The following is a 24,420-nucleotide window of genomic DNA, read 5'->3' on the forward strand; positions in this document are numbered from 1 at the left end:
CTCAGAGAACGGAGATCTTGAGCAGAGTTCAGCAAAAGGACGACTATCGTCTAACCATCGCCAGAAACTCCGAATGGGCTAGTTATACACGCTACACAGTGTATGGCCAAGGGCCACGGCGACTGCTCCCCCAGCCGAGGACTGTTCTATCTGGAGGGATGGTATGATGATGGGGATGTGGTGATAATGATGATGATGATGATGGTATCGCGGCATTTCCGTGACTCCACATACATGATCCGTGCATAACCATAATTACTGTGTCGATTCCTGTTGTAGATACTCTGTTATGCTTCGAGCTACACCGGCTGCCGTCATCCTGGTCGCCTCCACTGCCCCGAGCACGAGACAGCCAATTGCAGGCGCGTGCAACGCATCTGCACCACCCGGCCTAACTCAAAAGTCCAAATTAAACCCAAGGCCATCCGGCCTCCCCGACCCTTCATCATTCATGACGGGAAGGTTGCGTCCCAGCTGGCACCCCTCCGCCAGGCTAGTCATGCCTGCTTGCAGTAGTCTCCTGCATGGTGCATTTAATCGGTCCCCATCGCTGCCAGCGGTGCCGCGGTACCCTCCAGCGTTTTCCAAAGTTTAATAAGCACTCATAGGCTTTTGGCCGTACACCCCGACGCTGTTGTGACACGTCAAAGAGGAGTCTTAGGTTAGCGTCGTGCTTTGACAGCCCAGAAGTTTAAACACGATGATGGCTTACACATTGAAGTAGGCGTGCGTGTTCGGGTCCCGGAGACCTTTGCGCATCTCAACGAGGAAAACCTGCACCTCCGGATAGCTCCACTAGATTCAGCAAGGATTAGCAGGTCAGCCCGTGTCCAACTAACTGCGGCCCGAAGGGATGGTCCGCAATACAACAAATACTGGGCTTAAGACCCGCAGAATCCCAAAGAAGAAAGCTTAATCAACTGCATGACCATCCAGTCGTAAGCAAGAAGAGGCAGACTTACCCCCATGACTCTCGTCAGCAACGCCATGGCCCACCCTTCAATCCCCTGCTCACAGTGGACCAGGTTCCACATGCCTAGTTTCTTCAACCTTTTGTCTCTGCTCCACTGGCCTACGGGGATCTTGAATCGCTCTTCGGTCACGTTCTGAAAGCCAGCCTGCTGCATATACCCCTTGGCAAGTTCGGCAATGCGAAACGTCTTACCAAACTTCTCGCCGGCCTCGATAAAGGTCTTCGACCAGACTGCCAGGATGTGGTCATCGGTCACGGTGCCGTCATCCGATGTAAATTGGATGGACATCTCAAGTTGGTCAAACCAGCCTCCGGGGCGCAGATGGCTAGCACACAGTTAGATTCGGAGTGTCTAACGACGGAAAGTCTTATGGCTTACTCGAGAGCATTGCGATAGAATGCGGGCCAGTTTGCGATTGCTCCATACATCGCACGTACGTGGATTAAATCAAAATGGTTCTCTGGATACATCCAGTCTTCCGTCGCGTCGTCGATCTCGAATTGTAGATTGGGTGGGACGAAGCCAGGTTGTATGGGTGATAGATCAGTACCAATGACTTGTGCAGAGGGATACTCGTCCGCAAAGTCGCTGCATAATAGATAGTTAGATGCGCACTGTCTGAGTCCAATCAAGAACGATCTAACAATCTACTTACATGGCCCAAATCCCGGTGCCGGTGCCAACATCCAGCGCCCTCTGCCCAGCCAAGACATCAGCATTGCCCTCCAGTACACTTGCAGCACTTTTTTTGAAGGTCACTCACCTGGATGTTCTCGTTTATCGGTGCAAGTAGCAGCCTGCCATCGAGAAGCAACGTAAACATGTGATGACTGGATACGAGGTTAGCTTGTCACAATGGGCCAGTTCACACAACGTACGCAATATCTAGTTGCTCATTCTGCTTTTCGTCGTTAGGTCCCCTAGAAGGTAATTAGCGCCCTGCTTAAATTCTATGCCACGAGACAGCACGAGAATACCAGTAAGCTCCGTCTTTGTAGGCGTGGTAGCGGCGTCCATTCTCGAATCGGTATGCAGTAATTTCAGAGTTCAACGACGTTGTATCGCTTGCACTACTGATCATGAGAATGGGGGATAATCTATGACGATGGCCGTGACCGTTGACTTACAAGTCCTCTGCATAATCCGAAAATTCGTCCTCACGTTCTGCCTCGTCCTGACGAGGTCCAAGTCAGCCGACAACTGGACGGGTTTGGAAGAAGAAAAAAAAGACAAGAGATCGGCAAATGAATCCAAGAATCATACCGAGTCCGAAAAATCACCACCATGGGCCGGCACCAAGGGAGCCACACTCTGAGATGAATCTTGTAGAGCGGGCATCAACGGTGCCGTGGGCTGTGGGGGATCATTAGCGGCGGCCCCTTCGAAGTCGGTTCTGGAAACAGTTTCCGCCATGGTTCAATTTTTGACTCGATGCGTCGCGAGGGGAGCAGGGACCGAGGTCAGGGGCGATGGTCCCTGGGGTCAATATGAAGCCAGGTCTGGCAAGAGATGCGTGTATCTATATCGAGAGATGGATGACGTTGACGGGGGAGGATTGTCTTCCTGCTCTTTATTCTTTTTGGTGGTCTCCCTCCCGCTTCCCGATTCGATGGCGAGCTGCAACTAGTCGGTAGCGATGGAGGAAGTGAGGAACAGAGCCTGAAGGACCTGCGGGCAGCCAAGTTCCCGTCAATCCCGTGTAGTCACCGCACTAGACGGCTAGGACCGTCGTACCAGACTAGATACTATCCAAGACCAGTGGGCTTCGAGGCTGCCGGACGATGCGGTCAACAAAGGAAAAGCAATTCGCTTAGCTGGGCAAGCCAAACCCCACCATTGAACGGCAGTCAGCAGTCATCACAGGTAGGAGAAGCCATCATGGTCATACAATCAGTCCCTCCGGAATACAGCCCCAGGTTGGGCGTGATTTTCTCCAGGGAGTGACAGTATGAGAGTATGACAGTAGTACTTTTGGCCCAGTCGATCAAAAAGCCACCCGCCCGCTGCTAGTGGCAGGCTATCGGTCACCAACCACGGCCACGATCCCGTTTTCTGACAGGTCGCAAAAGGGGCCTCCCATCCCCCGGAAAGCTTTTCCTGCTCACCGGTTCTGAAGCTTCCATTGGCTGGCGATCGTGGCCTGTTCGACGGCCGAGAATGCCATGCTTTGGACTGCAGGACAAAATCACCGGCATCCCCTGCAACTCCTGGAGAGAAAAGTACGTGGACTTGCCTGGCTATACTATAAGCCCAAGGAAAGGGGATTTACGACGTCTCATCCCCGCTACCCCTTTGGCAGTTGTCCAAGTGCCATTCATTTACCTGCCTGATATCGCTCGGAATACTTTGACAGTGACAGACCTCTATTGCCCGACCTCCTTCCTTCCTTACCGCTGTCGCAAGCATAGTGAGGACAGCCCAAAAATGAGACAGGGACAGACACACAAAGGGAGATGTGGGGGGGGGGGGGGGGGAAGGAAGAGAGAGGCAAAATCGAGGTGACGGTTGAGGTCGATAGCTGCCAGTTGTCGTTGTTCTAGATGACGGAACTCTTGACATGGGATGGGCGGGGATGCTCGGGAAAATATCGCTGCAGCCACGCTATGCTTCACGACAAGTAGAGCAGGTAATCAACGAGAAGACGACCCTTGAACTTTGGCTTTCTGCGTTTTGCCGGTTATTTTAGGCGACTTAGGTGCCGTCGTCTCCGCTCCTAGACCACGAACCCCGAGGCTGCTAAAAGACCATTGGAATCGCACCACAAACCCATCAAAGTCATCGTAGGTGTCTATCTTAGATGACATTAGACTTTGTATGATAAAACTCCACGCCCTGCCGTAATTGAGCCAGATGCTGCATGATGTTTGGAAGGGGAAAGAAACGAGCCGAACATGACTGTCAGACAGCATGGCATGGGCATCGAGAGACAATACCTAGCGAGTCCATAAGCAACAAAAACACATGTTCAAGTCTAGGCATGCGAGCCCCGGTGGTAGATCGAACTGTGTTCTTTCGGGTCAGATGCTATGCAGAATGGAAGTCGCTTTGCTGACGGCATTGAGCTCGGGAGTGAACTTGAAGAGTGTAAGAGTGCAGCTTCGGGAACAACAGTCTCGATATTGTGGTGGCATTGTTTTGAGTTTCAATGGTCTGCTTGCTTGTCCGAAGGTGAATTTATCCCCCAACAGATTGTAGCAAGATTAGGCCGTGGAAAGGACACTGGTAACGGTTCCATCCATATCAGTGCCAATAGAACGGGACTTTTCCGGCTGCTGGAGAAGCTTTGCCGTATCCATACTGCGGCTTCTGTGGAAGGAGCGACCGGATGAAAGCCAGAACTTGGAGATGTAATTAACTCTGCCGAGACATCTCTCAGTCTGACATATGGAATAATAAATGATGCTGCTGGAGCACAAACATGAGCCAACTCAAAGCAATCAGTCCTACGCAAGGCAGTGGGCAGCTTGAAAGGGAATAAATAGTAATCAGATGAATCTAGTAGTATGGATGACTTTCCGCCCGCGATCCTCCAGGCATTCCGCCCCCATCAACACCACGTCAAGAGGCTTCGTCATGTCGATATCCCCCAATAGCTGAAAACCAGTCTCCTATGTTAGTGGGCTGAGCTCTAAAAGCCACGTCACTACTTGATGTGATTACCTGTCCTTGAAACAATGTGTCCCAACTCGCAAGACTCGCAAGGTGCAAGCGCAAGCCCCTCCCCCGCTATCGCTGCCTGAGGCACTCAGCCCTGCCAGGGGCCGGAACGGAACCCAATCGGAGGCCTCCAAGCTGGCCATTCCGTGATGTTCCAGCCTAGAATCAGAGGAGCTCCTCAGCGCCAGTCAATCAGCCTTACTGTACGGAGTATGACATGATTATCTCGGCTATGTGCCACACTGCCAATTGTTTACTGCCAAGGGCGCATCTCGTGGGGGCTTTGCGCCCAGCCAAGGTCAGCCCAACAGCCGGCCCATCTGCGCCTAGCCGGATCCAGCCCCAACGGCACGGCAATGCTCATGGAGGACAAACATGTCGCCATTCGTTCGGACGCACAGCAACCATGCCATATCCCAGGGATTGTGCCAAGACTGCTGCCTAGGGCCAGATTGAAACTGACGATTCAAAGTCGAGGCTGTGTACTTGTGGCGGAGAGAAAGGATGGAGACCCTGAAAGGCTCCACCGGTGACCTGGCTGCCAAGCAGATCAGAGTGCGCGGAGTGGGGGAGACTGGCCCCAGAGACCACCATGAAACAATAATTGACGCTTCAATGGAGTAATCAGCCACAATAGTGGGATTATGGCGGTTGCCTGGGGCTAAGAAAGGGAGTCCGCGATATGAGCGGTCGAATCATCGCTCACGGCGCTCCTCAATTTGCTCCAGCGGTGGTTGCATTGCACCCATTCTCCTATCCAGGGGGACCCCGAAATAGCCGCCAGGGACTATCAATCAATCCACGAGACGGTGGCAAATGATCTGAGTCCAAGTGAGCATCTTGGGGAAGGGGGGGCTCCACTGATGGACGGCGGGGTATAAAGTCCCCCTCCTTTCTGTCCTCAACTCACTTCTCTTTCTCCTCCATCAACTCACAACCACAAAGCATCAAGCACAGCACACATCTCTTCTCCACAAAGAACTTCTTCTTCCTACATTTCCCTCAAAATGAGCTTCTACCGCACCGCCCAGGAGATCCGCGTCGAAGGCTGGACTCTGTTCGCCGTTGTCGAACAGGAGGACGGCCGCTGGGACGAATCTGCTTACGATCTCAACCGTTGCATCGGAAACGACAACGGTATGCTCCCTTGCCCCACGATGCAACCCGTATAGTCAAGCTAATCTTACGCAACAGGCCGTTTCCAATGGGGCGGTGAGAACTTCGCCGAGACCGCTGAGGAGATTCGCTTCGCTATCGAGGGAGTCGACAATGTCCCCGTTCTGAGAGCTCTTCTCAGAGACGTCGATGGCGAGCTCCACGAAGCCGATGTCAACCTGGCCGAACACATCACCAACCGCAACGGTGTCCTGGAGTACCAGGAGGAGAGTCTCCTCTAAATGTCTAAGATCTTCTGAGCGCGCTTCGATGACGACACCATCCTGAGAGCTGTATAAACAGGATGTATGGACGGAGTCGGGCAGATTGACTTTCGGATATAACTTAGCAATGCCATTAATAAGCTTTTTTCTTGCCCATATTTGACAAGTAGCATTATCACCGTAGAGGGGGTTCATCACCCATATCTCGTGCATAACTTCCGGATAGTTTCGATGTCTACGATGCTTCAATCTCTCATGTGAAATAGGAAGTAATTAAGGGTCCTGTCTAGGACTGAGGTAACAGCTAACGCAGCAAGCCCACGATTCACAATACAGATAACTCCTCCCACCCTGGCAATCCCGAACATCCCTGACGCAAATACTCCATTCTACCCGGAGTGTATCATGTGAAATCAAGGTAGCAAGTATAAGAGAACAACATCACGCCCTGGTGGGCTAGCAAAAGTAGAGAAAGTAAAGAACAGTGGTAAGTGAGGAGAAGGCATGCCTCGAGATAGACTATCATGCATGTCCTCCATCAGCCCCATTCCAATCTTCATCGCCACTTAGCTCATCATCAAGGAAGTCTTCCTCCTGGAACTGTTTCTCTGACGGGCGTTGGTTGTCAATCCTGACCATTACAACATCACACATGCCTTGCATCGCATTCAACAGTCGATCGCTAGCCTCCTGAGATCCTCGCTTCACTGCATCCATTGCTTCATCATCCTCGATCTCAGAGATTTTCCTTTGGGCAAGGCGTGCACTCTTCCGTTTTGATGGTGTCGAAAGGCCGCTATGTTGAGCATCGGAATGTGTATGATTCTCGTCGGAAGGTGGATTTTGAACCTGATGGGATGAATCGGTTTGCGACAAGGTGCGCGGAATGGAACGAAGATCTGGGTTCGGGGGGCTGCTTCGTCGCAAAAAGGTGTTATTCAGCTTTTCGATCCATCTCCCTCGAAAGGTCGCACGATCACGCCATCCGATTTTGAGGATCGCACTGATCACAAGTCGCCGCAAGTTCCGTAAATCGGGAGCCGCATCGATAAGGGACCCAAAGAAAACTTCCGCCGTAGTGTCATCCCATTTGCGCAACTGAATCAATTCAATCTCTTGCAGCGTGGATGGCCAAGTTGGAACACCTGCCGATGGGTCAAGAAGATCCTGGAAGTGAGGCTCCACATCATGATAGCTAGAACCATCGTGCATAGATATGTCCATCCTGAACCTTTCAAGATTTTGGCATGACTTTGCCAGACTGACGATGAAAGACAAGCTCAAGTGGCGGTTATGGCTTAGATCCAAAGCCCTGAGATGATGACCGTGCGAAGAAAGGAACGAGCTCAGATTCACCGCAGTCACCTCATCACAGTTGTTGAGGGTAAGCGAAGTGAGTCGCGTGGGTAAATTCGGTAAGAGATACTCGTTGACGATCGAGCATTCCACGAACTCCAAGCTGTGTAGGTCTGGGAGCTCCTGAAGAGCTGTCGCAAGAACAACTTCGTTTTCGTCAGAACAATCCGCCAATTCGTCAGACTCCACATCTTCCGATGTTATGTGGAACAATTGAAGCTCATTAATCCCGCGAAAAGCAGGCTGTAGGTGCTTTTCTAACATCAGAGGCAGAAGCTTCCTAGTCTCCATGAAGCGACTGTTCCACTGCCAACAGCGGAGGTGTATTGAATTAGACTCGAGTGAAGAGAAGAGGGAATCGGGATACACCCATTTTGAACGTGGCTTTAACCAAGGAGGCACACCCATGATGTAGTCATCTTTGTGGTAGAGACGCAGCGTTTTCACCTGAGGGGTTCGTTCAATCAGCCTTGACAATTCAAAATACCCCAAAGTCGGTCCGCTTTTGTAGAACAGAAGATTCTCCACGTCGACATGTAATTCCTTGATCTTGCTCATATAGTTAGTGGAGAGGGATTCCTGGGGCTTGGCCAATAATTGTAGCAAACCATGAGACTTGGCAGCTGGTATCAAGGGAGGACAATGATAAAGGGCCATCAATGCAGGCTCGTAAAAAGCACGGCACAGAAAGGCCACATTCACAAGCCACTGGACAGAGCTATGTCTGGTAGCAGTCTGCTCATCGATCAAGGGACTCGAAGCTCGAATGAATATGTCGAGGAGTATGTGATAAGGAAGGGTTTGCCATGACGGGATAACACCAGAACCAGCAAAGGGCGTGTTGTCCTCCTCCAACTTTCTACGTTTGTTGAGCGGTCGGCCTAGCTCCATACGCTTTCGACCTATGCGCTTTTCAGATTTCTTTGTCTGTGATCGTGTTTTCACGGTTCGATTACGTGGGGCTCGCGATGGCGCGGTGCGACTGTTCGCCTCAGGAAACGGGTAAGTAAAGTGGCTAGGGGCTTCGCTGGGGACTACCGCCTCCAGATCATCATTGGTAGGATCAAAGTCATCGTCAGTGGATTCCTCACGGTACGATGTGGGCATGCGGCCTGAATTGCGGGGGCGCAACGAGAGCGACAGGCGTCTCGATCGCTCCTCGTCAGACTGGGTGTCTTCATCCAGGCGTCCTTCCGAGCTGCTGCTGTCTTCATGGTAGGATTGGATGTGAGTGCGACTTGAGCGGATTGGCCGAGACAGCCTTGATGATTGCTGACGGGAGAACCGTTGCGAGGGAGCCATGGCGGGACGACTGGATCGCTTTCCGACTTGGGGGTTGTGAGAGACCACGGGGAGAGAGGTAGTAGACGGCACATGAGCTACTAAGCTCCAGGTGGTGAGAGGTAGGCGACTGGCACGGGAGTCGATCGCATTTCACCTAGGGCGATGATGCCGAGAGGGGTCAGAAAGGGAGAAAGCGGAAGAAGAGGGGAGTAGGAGGAGGGAGGATGGAGAATGGAGGATGGAAGAGATCCGAAGGAAAAGCGAGGTATGATGTCGACCTGGTCGTCCGTCACTCACTCTCTCTTCCCATCGATCCCGATCGAGGCTTCCCAGGTTATCGATAAGAGGGTCTCGAGCGGAAAGGGAGACGGGTGCTGACTCAGCATGACTAGCCCCAGGGGGGACTAGTGAGGGTGCATGTGACGGGAGGAGGTGACGGCGTGACTGGCGTGACTGGCGTGACGGCGTGACAGGCCCAGGCATCAACGTCCCCCGCCCTGAGGCCGCGACGCTAGGCCGGGACAGGCATCGAGTCGAGGCCCGAAATAGAAACAGTCAGCTCGTCCCAATCTATCACCGGCCTTCTTTAAAGCGCCGCCGTCTTCCAGCCACCTTCTCCTCTTTTCTCCCCCTTCCATTTGGCGCCTGCGACAATGGTCGGCCCTTTGAACCATCGCGGTCGCCATCGTGGATTGACGCTTCCAATCCCGAGTCGGTGTCTTCTTTGATTGTCTGGAGATCCCTCCCCTTCCCCCGATTCTTACTCTTAAGAGACCTGAACCATTCCAACTTCCTATGCGCATCACTTCTTATTGGGCTGGTCCCTAATTTACCCGTGCTCTTTGCAATCTGATAGGGTCCTCGACTTCGGCGCGTGCTGGAATAATTGATCGGCCCTATCTCAATCTATACTACCACTACTACTACCACCTACCTACCTACCTATGCTACTCCACCTGCCCCCATACTATACTTATTTTGATTACACCTAGTTTCTCTGTTTCTATATAGCATCCTTCCCTCCCCAACCGGTGGTCTGTTCATAATTAAATCTGCTTTAGCTGTCGTTCTTCTCAACATGGACCCTTCCTTTTCCAACGTGATGAACCAGCCTGTACCGCCGGACCGGACTGAATTAGGGCCTCCGCCCACGATTGTCATCCAGCAGTACGCAAGGTATCCTCCGACTCTGGAGCCTGGTTTACATAGCGCTTCTTCTCTCGGCAGTGCTCGCAGTCGCATAGCCCCTCCAAATCCCCCCCTCTTGCTCGCAAAGCTACCCCGCGCAGTCTGCAGGCATCGCCAACCGGCCCACGCCCGGTTGTGCCTCCCCCGCCGGTGGCGCGTTCTGGGCCCTCGATCTCTCCTCCAATGTACGACTCTATCCGGCCGCGGCCACCACGCGAGTCACTGGATCAGACGGAAACTCGGTCTTTGCCATCGCGCGACCTCACCGACGGCACCATCGACGATGCCTATATCCTGTTCATCTTCTACTGCAATCCGAATGTCCCTCTGTCGGTGGACACTTCCGAGCTCCGCAAGAACTTTCGGTGCCCCCCTCGAAGCGATGGCAAAACCTTCAGTATATTTGCCTTGTGGGGGCTCATTCGGAAGCTTGACAGCAAGGAGATCAAGACGTGGATACAGCTGGCGATTGAACTGGGGGTCGAGCCACCTTCGATGGAGAAGAAGCAGAGTACGCAGAAGGTCCAGCAATATGCCGTTCGGCTCAAGGTATGTTGCCAGTGCCATCCTGTTGAGGCGCCTATCTGACTAGAGAACTGACCTACCGCTAGCGCTGGATGCGCGCAATGCATGTCGATGCCTTCTTCGAATACTGCCTCGGCCATCCCCATCCCTATTACACCCATCTTCCACCCTCCAACGTAATCAGTGACAGCCGAGATGGAGTGCCCCTCGAAGAAGACCTTGCTCTGCGGGCTCTGGTCCCCCAGTGGAGACCAAAGCGAGGAAGAAAGCGGGCTGAGGATGATAGTGACCGACTGGCATTGGCAAGACGGCCACCTCTCGATCCCTCGGTGGGCGTTCTGCAGTCAGGCCCATTTCCCGGCGCCTCCGCACCCTTCCCACCTGGCCCTCTTTCATTCAGCCCCTTTCCCGACGAGATGGAGTCGAATGATCCATGGATGGGCAGCGGGCCTTCGTTTCCGCCAGACGGGGCTTCGGAATCCCAGTCCACACAGCCCAATCCAGATTTGCGGTGGCGGCCGATCGAACGAGATGCATCCCCGGCTGGTTATTCCGCAATTGCCCCCCGCAGCCAGCAGCCCTCTGATGTCTTCATCCAGCCTGCAGATCCACGTTCCATGGTTTCACTGTCCTCGGGGGAAAAGACGCGACCTAAGCGGCGCCACGGTCCTGCTGTCTCCTCGGCCTGGCCTAGCAACAACGGAAGTAATGGAAAGACCAGAGGCCGACCCCCCAATCGAGGGACTGTCTCAGGCCCTTTCTCATCATTCCCCGTCAATCCCAATCGTACTGACTCGTCTCACCTGCGGGGCCCTGGGCTTCGGACCTCCCCTGCGATGATCCTTGAACAGGACCCTTCCAATCGGTTCAATAACTCCCCATTTCAGCAATCGCCCACGCCTTTTTCCTTTGCCCCCAAGCTGCAACTGCCAGGTCCGCCGCCCACGGGCACCCCTGTCCGTCTTGCGACGCCTCCCACACTGATGGTTAACGGGGTCAACAGTGCCTGCGGCTCTTTGATGAAGATGGAGGGAGGCCAACGGAACGGTACTTTGGCTCCTCTATTTGACTCTATCGGCAATGCAGGTGTCACCAACCCGTCCTCTTATGCGAACCGTAACAGCGTTCCCCATGCGGACATCTCATCCGATGAGGTTGTGCGCGTACTGTCCAGTGAGCTCCTTCGCGGGAAAACCATCGGTCGGCCCACTCCCCTCAGCGCGGATGAGGCTCGGGCTCTGTCAGTGTCCGTCGTGTCCAGCCTGACGACTACATATGCTAAGCTTCCGGCCGGATTGGCGGCTCTCATGTCCGCCTTGCATCTGGGTCTTGGACAGCAATTCGGGTATCCCGGGGTGACCGACAGCTCCATGACGGTGAATGTCGAGTCTGGGCCTGCTGTAATCTCGGACACCCCTGGCACCGACGGGAGCCCCAACTTTGTGTACACCATCTCGCATGAATACAAACACGGGCTTCGGTTTTCGACCAAGGTCACGTACGGAGACCTCAGCATCAGCACCCCAGACAGCCTCAAGCCAGATATCACGCCTGGAGCCACGGATGAGCCCGATACCAGCGTTGCCGAAGCGGACAGTCTAACTGATGCCGAATTCGAAGTAGATGGGGCCGATAGCTCCAACAACGAAACGACGTGGAAGCAGCGGTATATGAAGCTCCGCGTTCAGATGCAGCGGAAGGAGCGGACGTTGTCGCAGTACAAACGCAAGATTCTCGAGTCTGTGATGGCAGACATCTAACTCTGTTGTGATACCCTATATTCTCTGTAAATCGTCGCATTTCCCCGGTTTATGTTCGTCATGCTTGCGATTCTGGCTGTCTGATGGCAGCCTCAGCTGATTGTTGGTTTCGGTTCGGTCTTCTTCACAGATACCCCTTGAGCGAACTTGTTCGATCTACTTCAGAGCCTGCTAGGCAGTATAGAGTGTTGCGTCGATACCAATTTCTGTTCTGCTTTTAATTCTCGCTATATTCATCCTCTTATTGCAGTGAATAGCATGTCATCAATCACATAAGTATCTTATATTTTTGGATAAACAATTCAGCAAAGAGACTCAACCTTGTAAACAAAATTACTATCCAATTTTTTTTTTTTGATTCGTAGTTACACTTTGGAGAACAGTAGATTGAATCCCCCCCCAATTACCTCAGAAGACCACAAGAACGTCGCCCAAATGGATTATATCCCTCTTCTTCCCATATACCCTCCACTCCACCACTTTCTTCTCATCTCCGAATCCTTCCCCTACTCCACATAGATCCCATCCCCCTCATCCTTGACAGTTTCTTTTTCATCCATCCCCCAACAAGATTCCATCCCATATACGATCTCGTTTCTTGTATCCATCTTCTCTTCCTCCACAAGATCCTCCATTTTGAATTTTTCAAGGCTCTGCATTTTGTACAGAACCTCTTCGTCGGACTCCTCCTTCTTTCCTTCCCTAAAGAACTTCTGCACCAGACTTTCGGCCTTTTCCACGGCCACCTTCCTCCTCATCACCCGGTTTTTATTCCTCGCTGGGCCCTTACCCGACGGGTTTCTGGCGGAGGTAGATGCGGGAGGAGCGGCGGCCTTCCGCTTCTTGTTGTCGTTGGCTAAAGAGCCGTCAGCGTCTACGGCGCTGGCAGTGTTAGGGGCAGCGTCGTCGTTGACAACGGCAAAGCCGTTATCGGCATTTTCATCGCCGGTAGGAGTGGTGTCGGTGGGAGTGATGCCGGTAGCAGCAGTGATGCTGCTGGTGGCACCCTCACCACCCTCGGGATTCGCCTTATACTCTTTGAGAAGGCGTCCATAGCGCTGTGCCCTGTTGGTATGAAGCAGCATTTTATTAGACAGGGATTCAAACTCTTGATCGGGTTTGGGGGGTAACAAGACGATGGGATGTTGAAGTGTGTGGGATGTGGAGGTGGAGGTGGAGGTGGGGGGTGGGGGAGACGGGGGAGGGACATACGCTGCAGATTTGTTCACTATACCGCAGTCTTCAGCGACTGCGGAAAACTCAATCTGCATTCTGAATGTAAGTACCTGATTCCTTGTAAGGGGGAATACCTAGATGGTGGTGATGGATGGGGCGGGAAGAAGGGTGGAATACCTTGGTGCCATTGGCATGGCGGATGCAACTGAGAAGAAACCGAATTTGTCCCTCATGGTGTGGGCAGGCGGACTTGGCAGATAAAAATTTCGGCGGCATTTCTGCTTCGATAGAGGTTTAGTTAGTGAGAGAAGTGGTTGAATGGGAGGTTGGTTGGTGGGTAGGGTTGTGTGGATGGAGGGGTGGAGATGACTGAGGTAATGGGAAGAGTAAGGAGAAGATGGGAATAGAGACGGGTATTACTCAAGAAATAGAGAAGATAGAGTCGAAGAAGATATAATAAAAGCTGAAGTCTGTAGTATGACCTAAGTCTTGAGGACAACGGTGCTAGTCAGTGTCTAAGTGGAGGGACTTCGTCAGTAGCTATGGGTAACTCACTCGAGAGTTACAAGATGCTTGGAGAAAAGGATGGCAGGAGAAACGAAGAGGGCTGGGCCGTCTATTTATACTGTGGCCACAACTCTGGAGGGCAGATGGTAGGTAGGGTGGCAGGTAGGGTGGTAAAATGGAAATGGGCTATCGGAGTCTCATTAAGCAAATCATCCAGTGCGCTATACTAGCTACAAAGTCCGTCCCGACCAACCCGGCTGTTCAGAATCTGCTAAGAAGGCAGTAGACACTATGGAGACAGAGTTACCCAACGATAGTAATGACCCAAGCCCTTCATGTGAGGAAAATAACATAGCCCTGAGAATTGTGTTGTGTACGCTGAAATCCCGTTCGAAGGAGTTTCCTTTTCGGGCCAAGGCCTTGCGCCAATGAACGTCGAGTTAAGGCAAATCATAAGGAAGCGCGGAAATACGCATCTGGAATAAAGGGGTCAGTTCAGTTAGTCGTTTTTACAGCAGTCCAAGCAGATGGCAACCTTACGAGTAGTCGAAAGGCTCACACCGCAGCAATATCCATGCCGCTGCTCGAGTTATTGCCGTTGTCTTCCATGGAGCCTTCAGCATCTTCTCCCTCCTTAACACGTGCCTCAGAAACAGCCTTAGTAGTAGCCGATTTGGCACCGCGCTTGCGGCCCTTGGCCGATGACACAGCGGCAGGAACAGGCTTCGAAGTGGTCTTCGCTCCCTTACGAGGAGCAGCCTTCTTCGCCTTGGGCTTGACGGGAGTAGGCAACTCAGGCTCAGAGTCTTCCTTCGCCTCAATTTCTTCGGTAGCCTCGGTCTCTTTATCCTCAGTCTGCTTTGGAATTTCGGTCATTGTGTAAGCACCCTTAAGAACACCCGATCCAGTTCTCGCATCCACGTTGTTCATAACGTGACGCTTTCGAAGAGCACGGAAACGATTGCCAACCGACGCAACGTTGGTGTAGCCAAGCGTGTCGGCCACTTTAGTTAGATCGATCTATGACAAGATGAGCATGGAATAAAAATAAAGATTTGATGGGGTTTATGAATTGCAGTACCTGCTTGTCGTCCCCGAAGCTTTGAAGGCATGCTAGGAAGAACTTGGCATCAGCCTGGGAGATTTCGCCGGCCGAGTTGGACTTTGCGACCGTTGCTTTAGCTGGAGTAGTCATGTTGGGGTCTAGGAAGGTCAGTCAACCGATCGGAAAGAACAAGAAACGTAGTGTGTTTGGCTAGTCGGTTGTGAAAGGTAAGTGTTGGTAGGATGGTTGAGTGGGGAGAAGCAGAAAGGATGCGAGAGAGATGTGCAGGGGATGAGACAAAGAAGCAGATGAGAAGATGAGCAAGATGGCGTCACTAGATTGGGATATCCAGAGGCAAAGTTGTTCTTGGGGCAGTCGCTTTACAGGCTAGATTGTGTAGATGAGCCACTTCTACTCAGCTCTGCCAATGTAGCTGAAAAGGCTGTGTGTGTGACAGGGTGACAGTGAAGTGAATTACTTGTGGGGGAGGGGGGCAACAAAAAGCCAGAAAAAATAATTCCATGGAACTGCTTGGCTATCCAAAAAGTTCAAACAGATTAAATTCTATATCAACTGAATTGAAGCAAAAGCAAAAGCAAACCAAGACAATCATAGATTCAACAAGCATGTGCGAACAGTTCGAGTCAAACCCTATCAAGATCTTCACATCAACTCCTTTCGTTCATCCCTTACTGAAAGGCATGATCTCTTAGTCGTCGATAACAACTGCCTTCACTTCCTGCTGAGTACCCTCCGACACCGCCTCCTGCGCTACCTCCTGCGCTGTCTCTTGCGCTGCCTTGGGTGACTCTGGCTTCACTCCCTGCTGCTGGTGTTCTTCCTTGACCACCGTGTTGGTAGTGTTGGCTTCTGTCACTGGCTCAGGCTTATAGAGCTCCCAATCCACAGTGTGGTTCAGAAGCCTAGGATCGTATTGCTCACCAAGAGGCCCAGTCACCGTGTTCATCGCCGTATAGAAGCCTGGCTCTCCCGGAGAGAAGTTTGTTGGATAGAAGGACAGTCCCTCACGGAACTGGGGTGCAGCAAGAGTAAAATTACCCACACTGGGCATCATACCAATGTGGGAAATCGGCTCCATGACTGAAGGTCCGGCAAGGGGGATATCTTCCAAACTGGGCGTCGTCTGGGTATGAGCCTCAGTTTTGATATGGGAGCTGTGTTCTTGCTTGGTCGGAGCCTGTGATAGAGAGTTGTCAGGCTGGGGACTGCCAGGTTCCCTCTTCGATTCTGTCTTGGTCGGGCTCGCCTTGGTTGGCTTCTTGGTGACCTTCTTGGCTTGGGTCTGTCGGGGAGTAGGAGAGATGCCCTCCATCTGCTGTCGAAAGCGTGAATATCGCATCCGAGCGGCGTGGCCATTGGATATGCCCAGATCAGTCGCAATTAAAGTCCAGTCGACCTACTCAATGTCAGCTTCTATCTGTGATTGCTGAAATTAAGTGGTCGAACCGATTTGAGGTCCAATTGTTTGATGATTGTGTAAAGAAACCTGACGGTCGGGCCATCGGTCGGCAGGGCTCTGCTACGACGGGGGCTGGTCAAAGGAGTCTGGGTGGGAGAGGTAGTCGGGGTACTCATGGGGGTACTCATGTGCAGAGCCGACATGTCGGGGGTGGTAGACATGTTGTAAACAGGTGGATAGACAGCATACATGGTTGAAATAATCTCAAGAGATCGTCGGACGGGTTGAGATGTGGGAGTGCTCACTGTTTGGTGAGGATTGAGATTGATGGAAGAAGATGCAGTGAAACACGACAGACAGGCAGCTTTTATAACCTCCCGAAATGCCAAAACGGCATAGTTTCAAATTGGCCATCAAAGGCAGTTTCCTGGGGATTTGTGGGCAGCTACCGGCGCTGTTAGGCCTCTGTTAGCCACGGCCAGTCGAGTCCACGGATTGAGCAACGGAACAGCTCGAGTCGCGCCCTCGGTCTCGGCCTCGAGGTCGGCGGGTACAGCCTGGATTCTGCTGGAATCAAGCGGACGAGCCCTCGGAAGAAGATCATGTGTGCGAAGAGATTTCCTGGACCAAACGCCAGTAGCAAACGCCCGGTACACTGTACACTGCACACTGCATTGGACCCTCTCCCACAATCTCAATCTGTTCCAAAGTCAAACGGGCCTGGCAGGGTCACATGGCAATTCGGAGCCCTGATTTGTTGCAAGTGGAGGGAGTAATCTGGTCTAAGACCCACCTGCATATTCGTCCTGGTACATGTAATATTTCTTACTCATACCTTGGACTTTCTCAGACAGTACTGAAAGAAATTTTGAGTTGGGGGGAGGGGGAGGGGGTGTGGAGGGGGGCCAAGGGTTGCTATATAGAGGACGGCTGGCTGACTCTCTACGGCCAGCTCCCACTTTTTGCATGACAACTTCCACTGTGATGAAAACATGTTATTCAAATGGAACATTTCCCTATTCTTGAGGGAGCCTCCCGTAGTACTTTTGTCACACAACATCACAGGATACTGCCAAGTATACGGTGTACCTAGTAGTGCACAGTCCCGACCCGATGCAGGCCCCCATGACACATCACATGGCCTGGTTTCAGCGCCCACTTTGGTACCCCACCCCCCTCCAATTCCAGAAAATATGCCGTCGATCAGGGCAGTCTGGTTCCATCAACGAAAGCTCTGTGCATTGGATATATCAATTACAGCATTTGCTCGATTTCTGCGTAGAATCTGCCTGTCCGTCCGTCAAGTCGAGGGAAAGCTTGACATCAGACGCGTGACACGGCACAATCCATCAAAAGCAACGCGCCTTTCTTACCAGCCCCCCATAATGCTAAGATTTTGTCTACAGATCTACTGACAATGTCGAGCTGTTCTCTACAGGCGTCCACCAGCGTGCGCGTTTCCACGCGTTTCCTGGCAAGCTTTGCTTTCTGCCCAGCTCTATAAGAAAGACTCGATTCCCGACTCATTCTGTCTTTCTCTCATTCAGCCTTCTCTACCATTCCTTCACTTTTTTCCCTTCTTAAGTCTTCTGTCATCAGAATCGCTTCACAACATGGCCAGAAGCCGTCCAGCGCGCGAGACCAAGACACCACGACGAACGTCACAGGAACCTCAAGCCAAACTGAAACGCCCTTGTTTCAAATGGAACAAACTGCAAGACTGCATCATGCTACATGGGATAATCAAGATACTACACCCCAAAGGATTTCCTCAGAACACTTTTAAGAAACTGGAGAAAGAGCTTGGTGATCAATATCATTCGGATGACACCCTGAGGTATGAGCCTGCCTAACTACATTATGCTTTTGTCTTGCAGATACTGACTTAAATCATTTCACTGATATACAGAAAGCGCTGGTACATCGTGAATGATAAGTGCGATACCGTCAAAGAGGACCGCAAACACCGTAGTCCCGAAAACGTTGTGTGGGTTACCGAGTCAGAAAGCGAGGAAGAGGATGGGAATATGCGAGATATTGACCGGGGTGGTCGAGAATCTGGAGAGCATTACTTCCTTTCTCCAAAGTCAACACCCGGTTTTAGAGAAGATTATTCTCCCGAGTCCCAGACTTCCCGGACTCTGAGTCCAAGCCCTCATTCTCGCCCTCGTTCTCGCCTTCCTGAAGAAGAACCGATTACGCCGACACAACCATCTCGCAGGAGTCAGACGAGGTATGCCCAGCGACAAAGAACTGCACCGAATTATTCCTCCTGGGAACGACCAGGACGCTCAAACCCTCCCCCACCTCCAGTAAAGACCCCTGGACCTATCCGACGATATAGGGGCGCTCCTCAGGGACAGTTGACTCCCGGGGATGATCAAACCCCCAAGGGGCCAAAGAGCGACTACAGACGACGGCGGAGGGTGGAAAGGGTGGAGGAGTCGGTGTCACCCCTGAATCGCAGCGAGGCTCCCCGCAGACGTTAGGGTATCTGCTTTCTATGCTTTCTTTCGTTCCCTTTTTCCTTTTTTTCGCAAAATATTCTCTGCAGCACGATGCTGCATGCCTCTGTCTACGGACTGCTCTGGGCTCTTGTTCGTTTTAAAAACTATGTCAATTACTCTTAGCTGTGTTAGCGAGATTAATGTACCGAATATTGCATAGCTATCTATGAACTACCAGACTATGTACTAATCTTTATTCAGTAATCTATCTCGCGATGCCCTTGCGTATTTTGCGAAGCGCACTAGAGCAACCCTAGGTTAGTTCCTGGTACGGGAAGTTCACGGCTCCACGGTCTCTGATTGATGCACAACTCGAGTCTTCCAAATGCTGCTACTGAGTACTCATAACATAGCCTGACATGTACTATTATCTCCTGTCAGCCGTCACTGTTTCAGTTGGACAAGGCTGGAAGGATATGGGCATGGGTGATAAGAGGATCTCCCCAGTACGCAACTGCAAATCAGAGGTCTTAACCAGGTTCAGACTATAAGCACTACATTTTTGGGTACTTGGTAAAGTCCTCCAGGAGGTGCTTTAGGAGCCTTTTGCCTAGGTATTTGAAAGTAGGTTGATGATGCTTATCAAGGCCCTTCGTAACGCTGCAGGCCAGGACCTAGCACATAGTAAAAGTGTTCAAGAATGTTTATTCTCCGATCTCAGCGATGATGTCGACGGTGGGTCCTGACTAATCCCACCACCACATTGCCCCTCTCAGCATACAAAGCTGCAGACAACAATCTGTATCAGTTCCAGCATATTAATTCTTGCAGAATCCACTGGGCGATCTGCTCTACTTTTACGATATGTCCTTGGTGGCGATAGGCGCCTTATATGTGGATACAATCCTAACGTTGGTTGTCGCCCTCCGATCCTAGTTTCCCATCCATCCAGTATCTCATCCTTCATATCAGAACTCCCCACTACCCTGGTGAAGATGATAAGTTACGTGCTTCCAAAATCTCTCGTCGACGGGGAGGCAACTGCCCCAACACCCTAGAGGTTCTCCAGCAGTTGATAACACATGACTCATCAACTGCCGGAGTCGCCCTGGATCTTGTTTCCATTTTACCTGCAGAGTCTTCTACTGCCTCCCAGCAGATCCAATTGGCATTCAAACCTCATGTCAGCTTGTCTCATTGCATCTATCGAGATGGCTTTGAGGAACCGGCCTCGAGTTACATAATCAAAAGCGAGTCGTCTGGTAGTAGGACTATAGTCAACTACAACGAACTTCCAGAGATGACGGTGGAAGAGTTTACTCAAATCGCAGATCGTCTACACAAGGCTTCATGGTTCCATTTTGAGGTTTGCCATTGAGTCTTTTAGTTGGGTTGCCGTCCAGAGAGCTAATGGTTTCTGTTCCCAGGGCCGAATACCTCTCGTAACTCTATCCTGTATTCACTACATTCGTCAGCAGTACCCGTTAGCCAAAATCAGCGTCGAAGTAGAGAAGCCAGGTCGGGAGGGGCTGCAGGAGCTAGCAGAGGAAGCTGATGTGGTGTTCTACTCTAAGAGCTGGGCTCAGGTATGAATGTTCCCAAATTTTGCGGCCGTATATTGTACATTCTGACACCACTGACACTCGTAGGGGAATGGATATCAAACTGCCGAAGAGTGTGTCGAGAAACAATCCATTGTGACACGAAAAGCGTACGACTTTGGATATGTGCATATTTTCTAGTTTGCGAATGCTAAAAATCAGACTAGGTCACTGCTCTGCTGCACCTGGGGTCAAAGTGGTGCCGTAGCTTTCGATATCAAAACTCGGAGTCTGATTCATCGCCCTGCATATTCTGCAGCAGATTTCCAAGTTGTCGAGTAAGTCATTTCAATCTATCTCATGTTTGATCTTTTGTTATTTCTTCATGCCTCACTCCTATCAATATTCTCTTCTCTACGATTTTGTCGGCGCTTGCGTATCGATTTTCCAAGATTCAATCGACACCTAACAATGGAGTAGCCCAATCGGTGCAGGTGACACATTCATATCTGGGATGCTATATGCACTGCTCTGTCGAGGGGACGATTGGGACCTGTCACAGAAATTGGGCTTTGCAAATCGGCTTGCGGGCATGAAGGTCTCACAGGAGGGATTTTCGGGACTTGCAAGGGCTTTGGAGTCATTTCCATAAGATCCGAAGTTGATAACTGTACCAATCTGTAAATTATCAGGAGGGTCCATGTTAATGAAGTTCAAAAAAATCTAGAATGGAATGATCCATCGTAGTGAGACGTAGAATATATGTCGTGGTTTCCTATATGTATAGATGTTTACTTGACACATCGACAACAACTGAACATCAGTTTTGAGAAAAGTAAAATCCACTGCATCTTACAGTGCCCTTTAAGTGAACATATCAAAACAAAATATAGCAGTTGTTATTTTCCCTATGCGCTAGGAGGTTAGAGCGTTATCACATAAAGACCAATCACGTGACTAAAGACAGGAAGGCGGTCGCAGCCAAAAATTATTCTGCCAGCAGCATTTTCTAAATTTGCGGGCGATCAACAGCGTCGGAATCTCCAATTTGCTGCAACCCCATTCACCATGGCATCCGTTTACAAGACCGTTTCGAAGAAGGCAGCTCGCCAGCTCGCCAAGGAGCAGGAGTTTGACGAGGAGGATATCGAAATGGACGAACTTCTCTCTGACGCCAACGACACCACCGACAGCGAGGATGATGAAGAAACTACGACCGAATCGGCCAAGAAGCAGCTCGCTGCAGGCTTTATGCCCAAGACTCGTGTGCTTATGCTGACTTCTCGGGGTGTTACATATCGGTATGTGGGATGCGCATGTGGTTTTTAAGTAAATGATTAATGGATTGTTAATGTTTTCATGTTTGTTCCAGCCATCGTCACTTGCTCGCCGACCTTGCGTCTCTGCTCCCTCACACTCACAAGGAAACTAAGCTCGATACGAAGAAGAAGACCGCTGGATACAACCTGCTCCTTAACTCCCTCGCCGACCTCCACTCCTGCAACGTGATCTTCTTCCTCGAGGCTAAGAAGCAGGGTCAAGATTTGTACCTCTGGCTGTCTCGCCCCCCCAACGGACCGACGATCAAGTTCCACGTCGCCAACTTGCACACCATGGCCGAACTGAATGCAGGATTCAGCGGTAACTGCCTCAAGGGTGGCCGTGGCCTTGTGGTTTTCGATCGCTCTTTCGACGAGCAGGGCCCGCTCATGAGCCAGCCTGGCCAGGAATACCGCGGTCTGATCAGAGAGATGCTGCGCGGTGTCTTCTGTGTTCCCAAGCGTGGCGTCAAGGGTATGAAGCCGTTCATCGACCGTATCATTGGTATCTTCGGTGTGGATGGCAAGATCTGGATCCGAGTCTACGAGATCCGCGAGACCGAGCCCGGAAAGAAGAAGGGCGAGGATGGTGAAGAGGCCAAGCCCACTCCCAAGGGCAAGGACGGTCAGCCCGAGGTTTCTCTCGTCGAGATTGGGCCCCGCTTTGTCCTCACGCCCATCGTCATCTTGGAGGGTAGCTTCGGCGGTCCCGTCATCTATGAGAACAAGGAGTACGTCAGCCCGAACCAGGTTCGTCGTGAGGTCCGCTTGGGCAAGGCGTCTCGCTATGCCCACCGCAGAGATGTGCAGACCGACCGGTTCGCCAAGCGGTCGACGCTCGGATTGGGAGATGGCGAGAGAAAGCCGGATGCGCTCGACACAAGGCAACTGTTCAAGTGATGAATTTCCGTTTTGTTCGTTCTCTGTTGTTTTACGCCCTATTAGACTTTGATATCCTCAAGGGATGTATATGTATTGATGCGAGGGGTACATGCATGGTCCTGCTGGCGTCTGGTGTGAAATAATAATAAAAGTTTTGATGCTACGGTTCAATATTGTCTGACCATGGATCTGACTCACGTAGGCTGTCCAAGACAAATGGATCTTTGATAGTATGGTTGGCGTTGGTCTTGGAGATCGAACCGTTCTATTTGGGGATCACAGAGCCACAGGCTCTGTCACGGTGTGGTGCAAGCTGCAGCAAGGGCGTGAGTGATTGAATGCGAGAGTCCTAGAGGGGCATATCGCCTGCTATTCTGGAGTCCGTCCCAATCGGGGCAGCGGGCCAATGGAGCGAAGGTCAAGTGATTTGGCAGCGGGTCTCTTTCTGGCTGCCCCGGACTTCCTCCCAGCAACTGCACCCTTCCGTCAGTCGTCATGGCCCCCCTTTCGCAATCCAGCCCTGCGTGGCTGCTGGGTGCTTTTGCACCGTCTTCCACGATGACCTCCAGCCTGCTTTGCATTCCCTGTGTTTTTACTATCCCCAAGGGCGGGGTTGCGACCTAGGTCCAGCTCTCGATCACGACAGCCCCGTTGACTCACTGCGACGGGGACGCTATCTCCGTGCTTAGTACCGACGATTAACCACACTCTACCACTCGACCTCAATATACTGTAATAAGTGCGCGTCGCGGGCTATATCTGCTTACCGCTGTAATAACTGACGTCCTAGATCATCTAATCTACTAAACCATGCCATTCCATCAATTGGCCACGGAGCTTCTGCTCCACATATTCCGTTCATGCGAATCTGTCTCCGATGTTATGAATCTTGCAATGACCTGTCGGCGACTCCATACCATCTTCCACCGATCCAATAAGCTACAGATCCTTGTTGATGTTGCGGAGTCCGAGCTCGGTCCCTTGGATGATATCATCCAGATCGTCACGCAGAACACCAGCCAACGCGCCCACATTTTCCGTACCGCACCCATATCCGAATCTCTCCTCAAGCAGATTGTGCAGATCGGACATGTGGCCCAGAAGTGGGAAGTCATATACCCGGTCAAGAAATGGAAGGTTGATTACGAGAACCGCCGCTCGCTGGATGATAACGAGCGGTTCCGTCTCCGCCGTGCAATCTATCGTCTGTGGCTGTACCACCGGGCTTTCCACACAGACACCTATGGTCGGCTTAGCCGTACCATTCCACACATTGTCACCGAGCGGGCGCAACTACTGCATAATTGGTCTACGGCTGAACTGGCCGAGATCGAGGACGTGCGTTTGATCATCGGTGATATCGTGCAGAACCACATTTGTCCCAGCAATGGAACCATCCAACGCAAGTTCCGGAAGCGATACCCGGAGAGTAACCATCAATTGACTTTCAATATTCATCTGAATTATCCCACGAGCAGTAGTCCCGCTGGTCCACCCGGTCTGTTCGAGAAAGATTCCAACACGGCCGAGCAGTATTTCCACACGGCGCACCCCAGCAACTTTACTGAGTCACCGGCTAAATACAAGTCGCGGTTTCGCAACGATTACTTTCATGACCCTGGATTTGAGGGCTGGGGTGACGAGATCCCACACTACTATGTTGTGCAGGACATGTTGAAGCTCGATCCAGGCCAGGTGCTGTGGCTGCGAGAGCATGCATCTCTTAAAGAACAGGTGGAGCTGTACATCCGGTCCTTGGGGGACTGGTTCCGAGACAACGGAGAAACCTTTGGCGATACGCTGGAGTGGGTGATGAAAGAGCGGGGTGACGACATTGACGAGTTTCGAGTTGCTATCGCAGACCGGGAGATCGGTGTTGTTTGGGATTGATCTCATTGCATTTGAGTCCGGTATCGTATGCATAGTATAGTTTGCGTTGTTAGCATGGTGGTGCATCCCA

General features: G+C 51.6%; 10 protein-coding genes across 10 annotated transcripts; 5 read left to right on the forward strand and 5 right to left on the reverse strand.

The window, feature by feature from the left end:
* Window positions 1–591: 591 nt before the first annotated feature.
* BO94DRAFT_581272 (class I SAM-dependent methyltransferase) lies at window positions 592–2,387 on the reverse strand (the record flags this gene model as incomplete). Its single annotated transcript, XM_025615392.1, has 10 exons — window positions 592–631; window positions 713–795; window positions 963–1,299; window positions 1,353–1,562; window positions 1,630–1,670; window positions 1,738–1,804; window positions 1,853–1,894; window positions 1,952–2,044; window positions 2,102–2,148; window positions 2,238–2,387. 10 exons carry the CDS (start codon window positions 2,385–2,387, stop codon window positions 592–594), a joined length of 1,110 nt encoding a protein of 369 aa, XP_025471684.1.
* Window positions 2,388–5,638: 3,251 nt separating this feature from the next.
* On the forward strand, window positions 5,639–6,028 carry BO94DRAFT_456963 (CVNH domain-containing protein; the record flags this gene model as incomplete). Its single annotated transcript, XM_025607723.1, has 2 exons — window positions 5,639–5,768; window positions 5,826–6,028. 2 exons carry the CDS (start codon window positions 5,639–5,641, stop codon window positions 6,026–6,028), a joined length of 333 nt encoding a protein of 110 aa, XP_025471685.1.
* Window positions 6,029–6,262: 234 nt separating this feature from the next.
* On the reverse strand, window positions 6,263–8,957 carry BO94DRAFT_530823 (uncharacterized protein). The gene has a single exon (XM_025610758.1). It carries the CDS (start codon window positions 8,666–8,668, stop codon window positions 6,533–6,535), a length of 2,136 nt encoding a protein of 711 aa, XP_025471686.1. The 5' UTR covers window positions 8,669–8,957; the 3' UTR covers window positions 6,263–6,532.
* Window positions 8,958–9,254: 297 nt separating this feature from the next.
* Window positions 9,255–12,443, forward strand: abp2 (putative ARS binding protein Abp2). The gene is made up of 3 exons (XM_025610759.1): window positions 9,255–9,885; window positions 9,927–10,387; window positions 10,450–12,443. Exons 1-3 carry the CDS (start codon window positions 9,729–9,731, stop codon window positions 12,121–12,123), a joined length of 2,292 nt encoding a protein of 763 aa, XP_025471687.1. The 5' UTR covers window positions 9,255–9,728; the 3' UTR covers window positions 12,124–12,443.
* A 99-nt stretch (window positions 12,444–12,542) lies between these two features.
* Window positions 12,543–13,394, reverse strand: BO94DRAFT_605912 (uncharacterized protein; the record flags this gene model as incomplete). Its single annotated transcript, XM_025616507.1, has 1 exon — window positions 12,543–13,394. The coding sequence occupies one exon, from the start codon at window positions 13,392–13,394 to the stop codon at window positions 12,630–12,632; it is 765 nt and encodes a 254-aa protein (XP_025471688.1). The 3' UTR covers window positions 12,543–12,629.
* Window positions 13,395–14,361: 967 nt separating this feature from the next.
* BO94DRAFT_620435 (uncharacterized protein) lies at window positions 14,362–15,001 on the reverse strand (the record flags this gene model as incomplete). Its single annotated transcript, XM_025616930.1, has 2 exons — window positions 14,362–14,826; window positions 14,888–15,001. The coding sequence occupies 2 exons, from the start codon at window positions 14,999–15,001 to the stop codon at window positions 14,362–14,364; spliced, it is 579 nt and encodes a 192-aa protein (XP_025471689.1).
* Window positions 15,002–15,356: 355 nt separating this feature from the next.
* Window positions 15,357–16,832, reverse strand: BO94DRAFT_530825 (uncharacterized protein). The gene is made up of 2 exons (XM_025610760.1): window positions 16,319–16,832; window positions 15,357–16,268 (listed from the first exon to the last, which is right to left on the reverse strand). The coding sequence occupies exons 1-2, from the start codon at window positions 16,520–16,522 to the stop codon at window positions 15,561–15,563; spliced, it is 912 nt and encodes a 303-aa protein (XP_025471690.1). The 5' UTR covers window positions 16,523–16,832; the 3' UTR covers window positions 15,357–15,560.
* Window positions 16,833–17,455: 623 nt separating this feature from the next.
* Window positions 17,456–18,958, forward strand: BO94DRAFT_530826 (uncharacterized protein). Its single transcript, XM_025610761.1, has 2 exons — window positions 17,456–18,108; window positions 18,181–18,958. Exons 1-2 carry the CDS (start codon window positions 17,885–17,887, stop codon window positions 18,758–18,760), a joined length of 804 nt encoding a protein of 267 aa, XP_025471691.1. The 5' UTR covers window positions 17,456–17,884; the 3' UTR covers window positions 18,761–18,958.
* Window positions 18,959–19,525: 567 nt separating this feature from the next.
* BO94DRAFT_530828 (ketohexokinase) lies at window positions 19,526–20,933 on the forward strand. Its single transcript, XM_025610762.1, has 6 exons — window positions 19,526–19,629; window positions 19,691–20,084; window positions 20,146–20,304; window positions 20,368–20,429; window positions 20,487–20,597; window positions 20,740–20,933. The coding sequence occupies exons 1-6, from the start codon at window positions 19,583–19,585 to the stop codon at window positions 20,909–20,911; spliced, it is 945 nt and encodes a 314-aa protein (XP_025471692.1). The 5' UTR covers window positions 19,526–19,582; the 3' UTR covers window positions 20,912–20,933.
* Window positions 20,934–21,285: 352 nt separating this feature from the next.
* On the forward strand, window positions 21,286–24,350 carry BO94DRAFT_562655 (Brix-domain-containing protein; the record flags this gene model as incomplete). The annotated part of the gene is made up of 5 exons (XM_025614306.1): window positions 21,286–21,560; window positions 21,632–22,474; window positions 22,931–23,048; window positions 23,298–23,462; window positions 23,745–24,350. Exons 1-5 carry the CDS (start codon window positions 21,328–21,330, stop codon window positions 24,348–24,350), a joined length of 1,965 nt encoding a protein of 654 aa, XP_025471693.1. The 5' UTR covers window positions 21,286–21,327.
* Between the last annotated feature and the right edge of the window lie 70 nt (window positions 24,351–24,420).

Source organism: Aspergillus sclerotioniger (assembly GCF_003184525.1).
Source record: "Aspergillus sclerotioniger CBS 115572 chromosome Unknown BO94scaffold_3, whole genome shotgun sequence".
Lineage (NCBI taxonomy): Eukaryota > Fungi > Ascomycota > Eurotiomycetes > Eurotiales > Aspergillaceae > Aspergillus > Aspergillus sclerotioniger.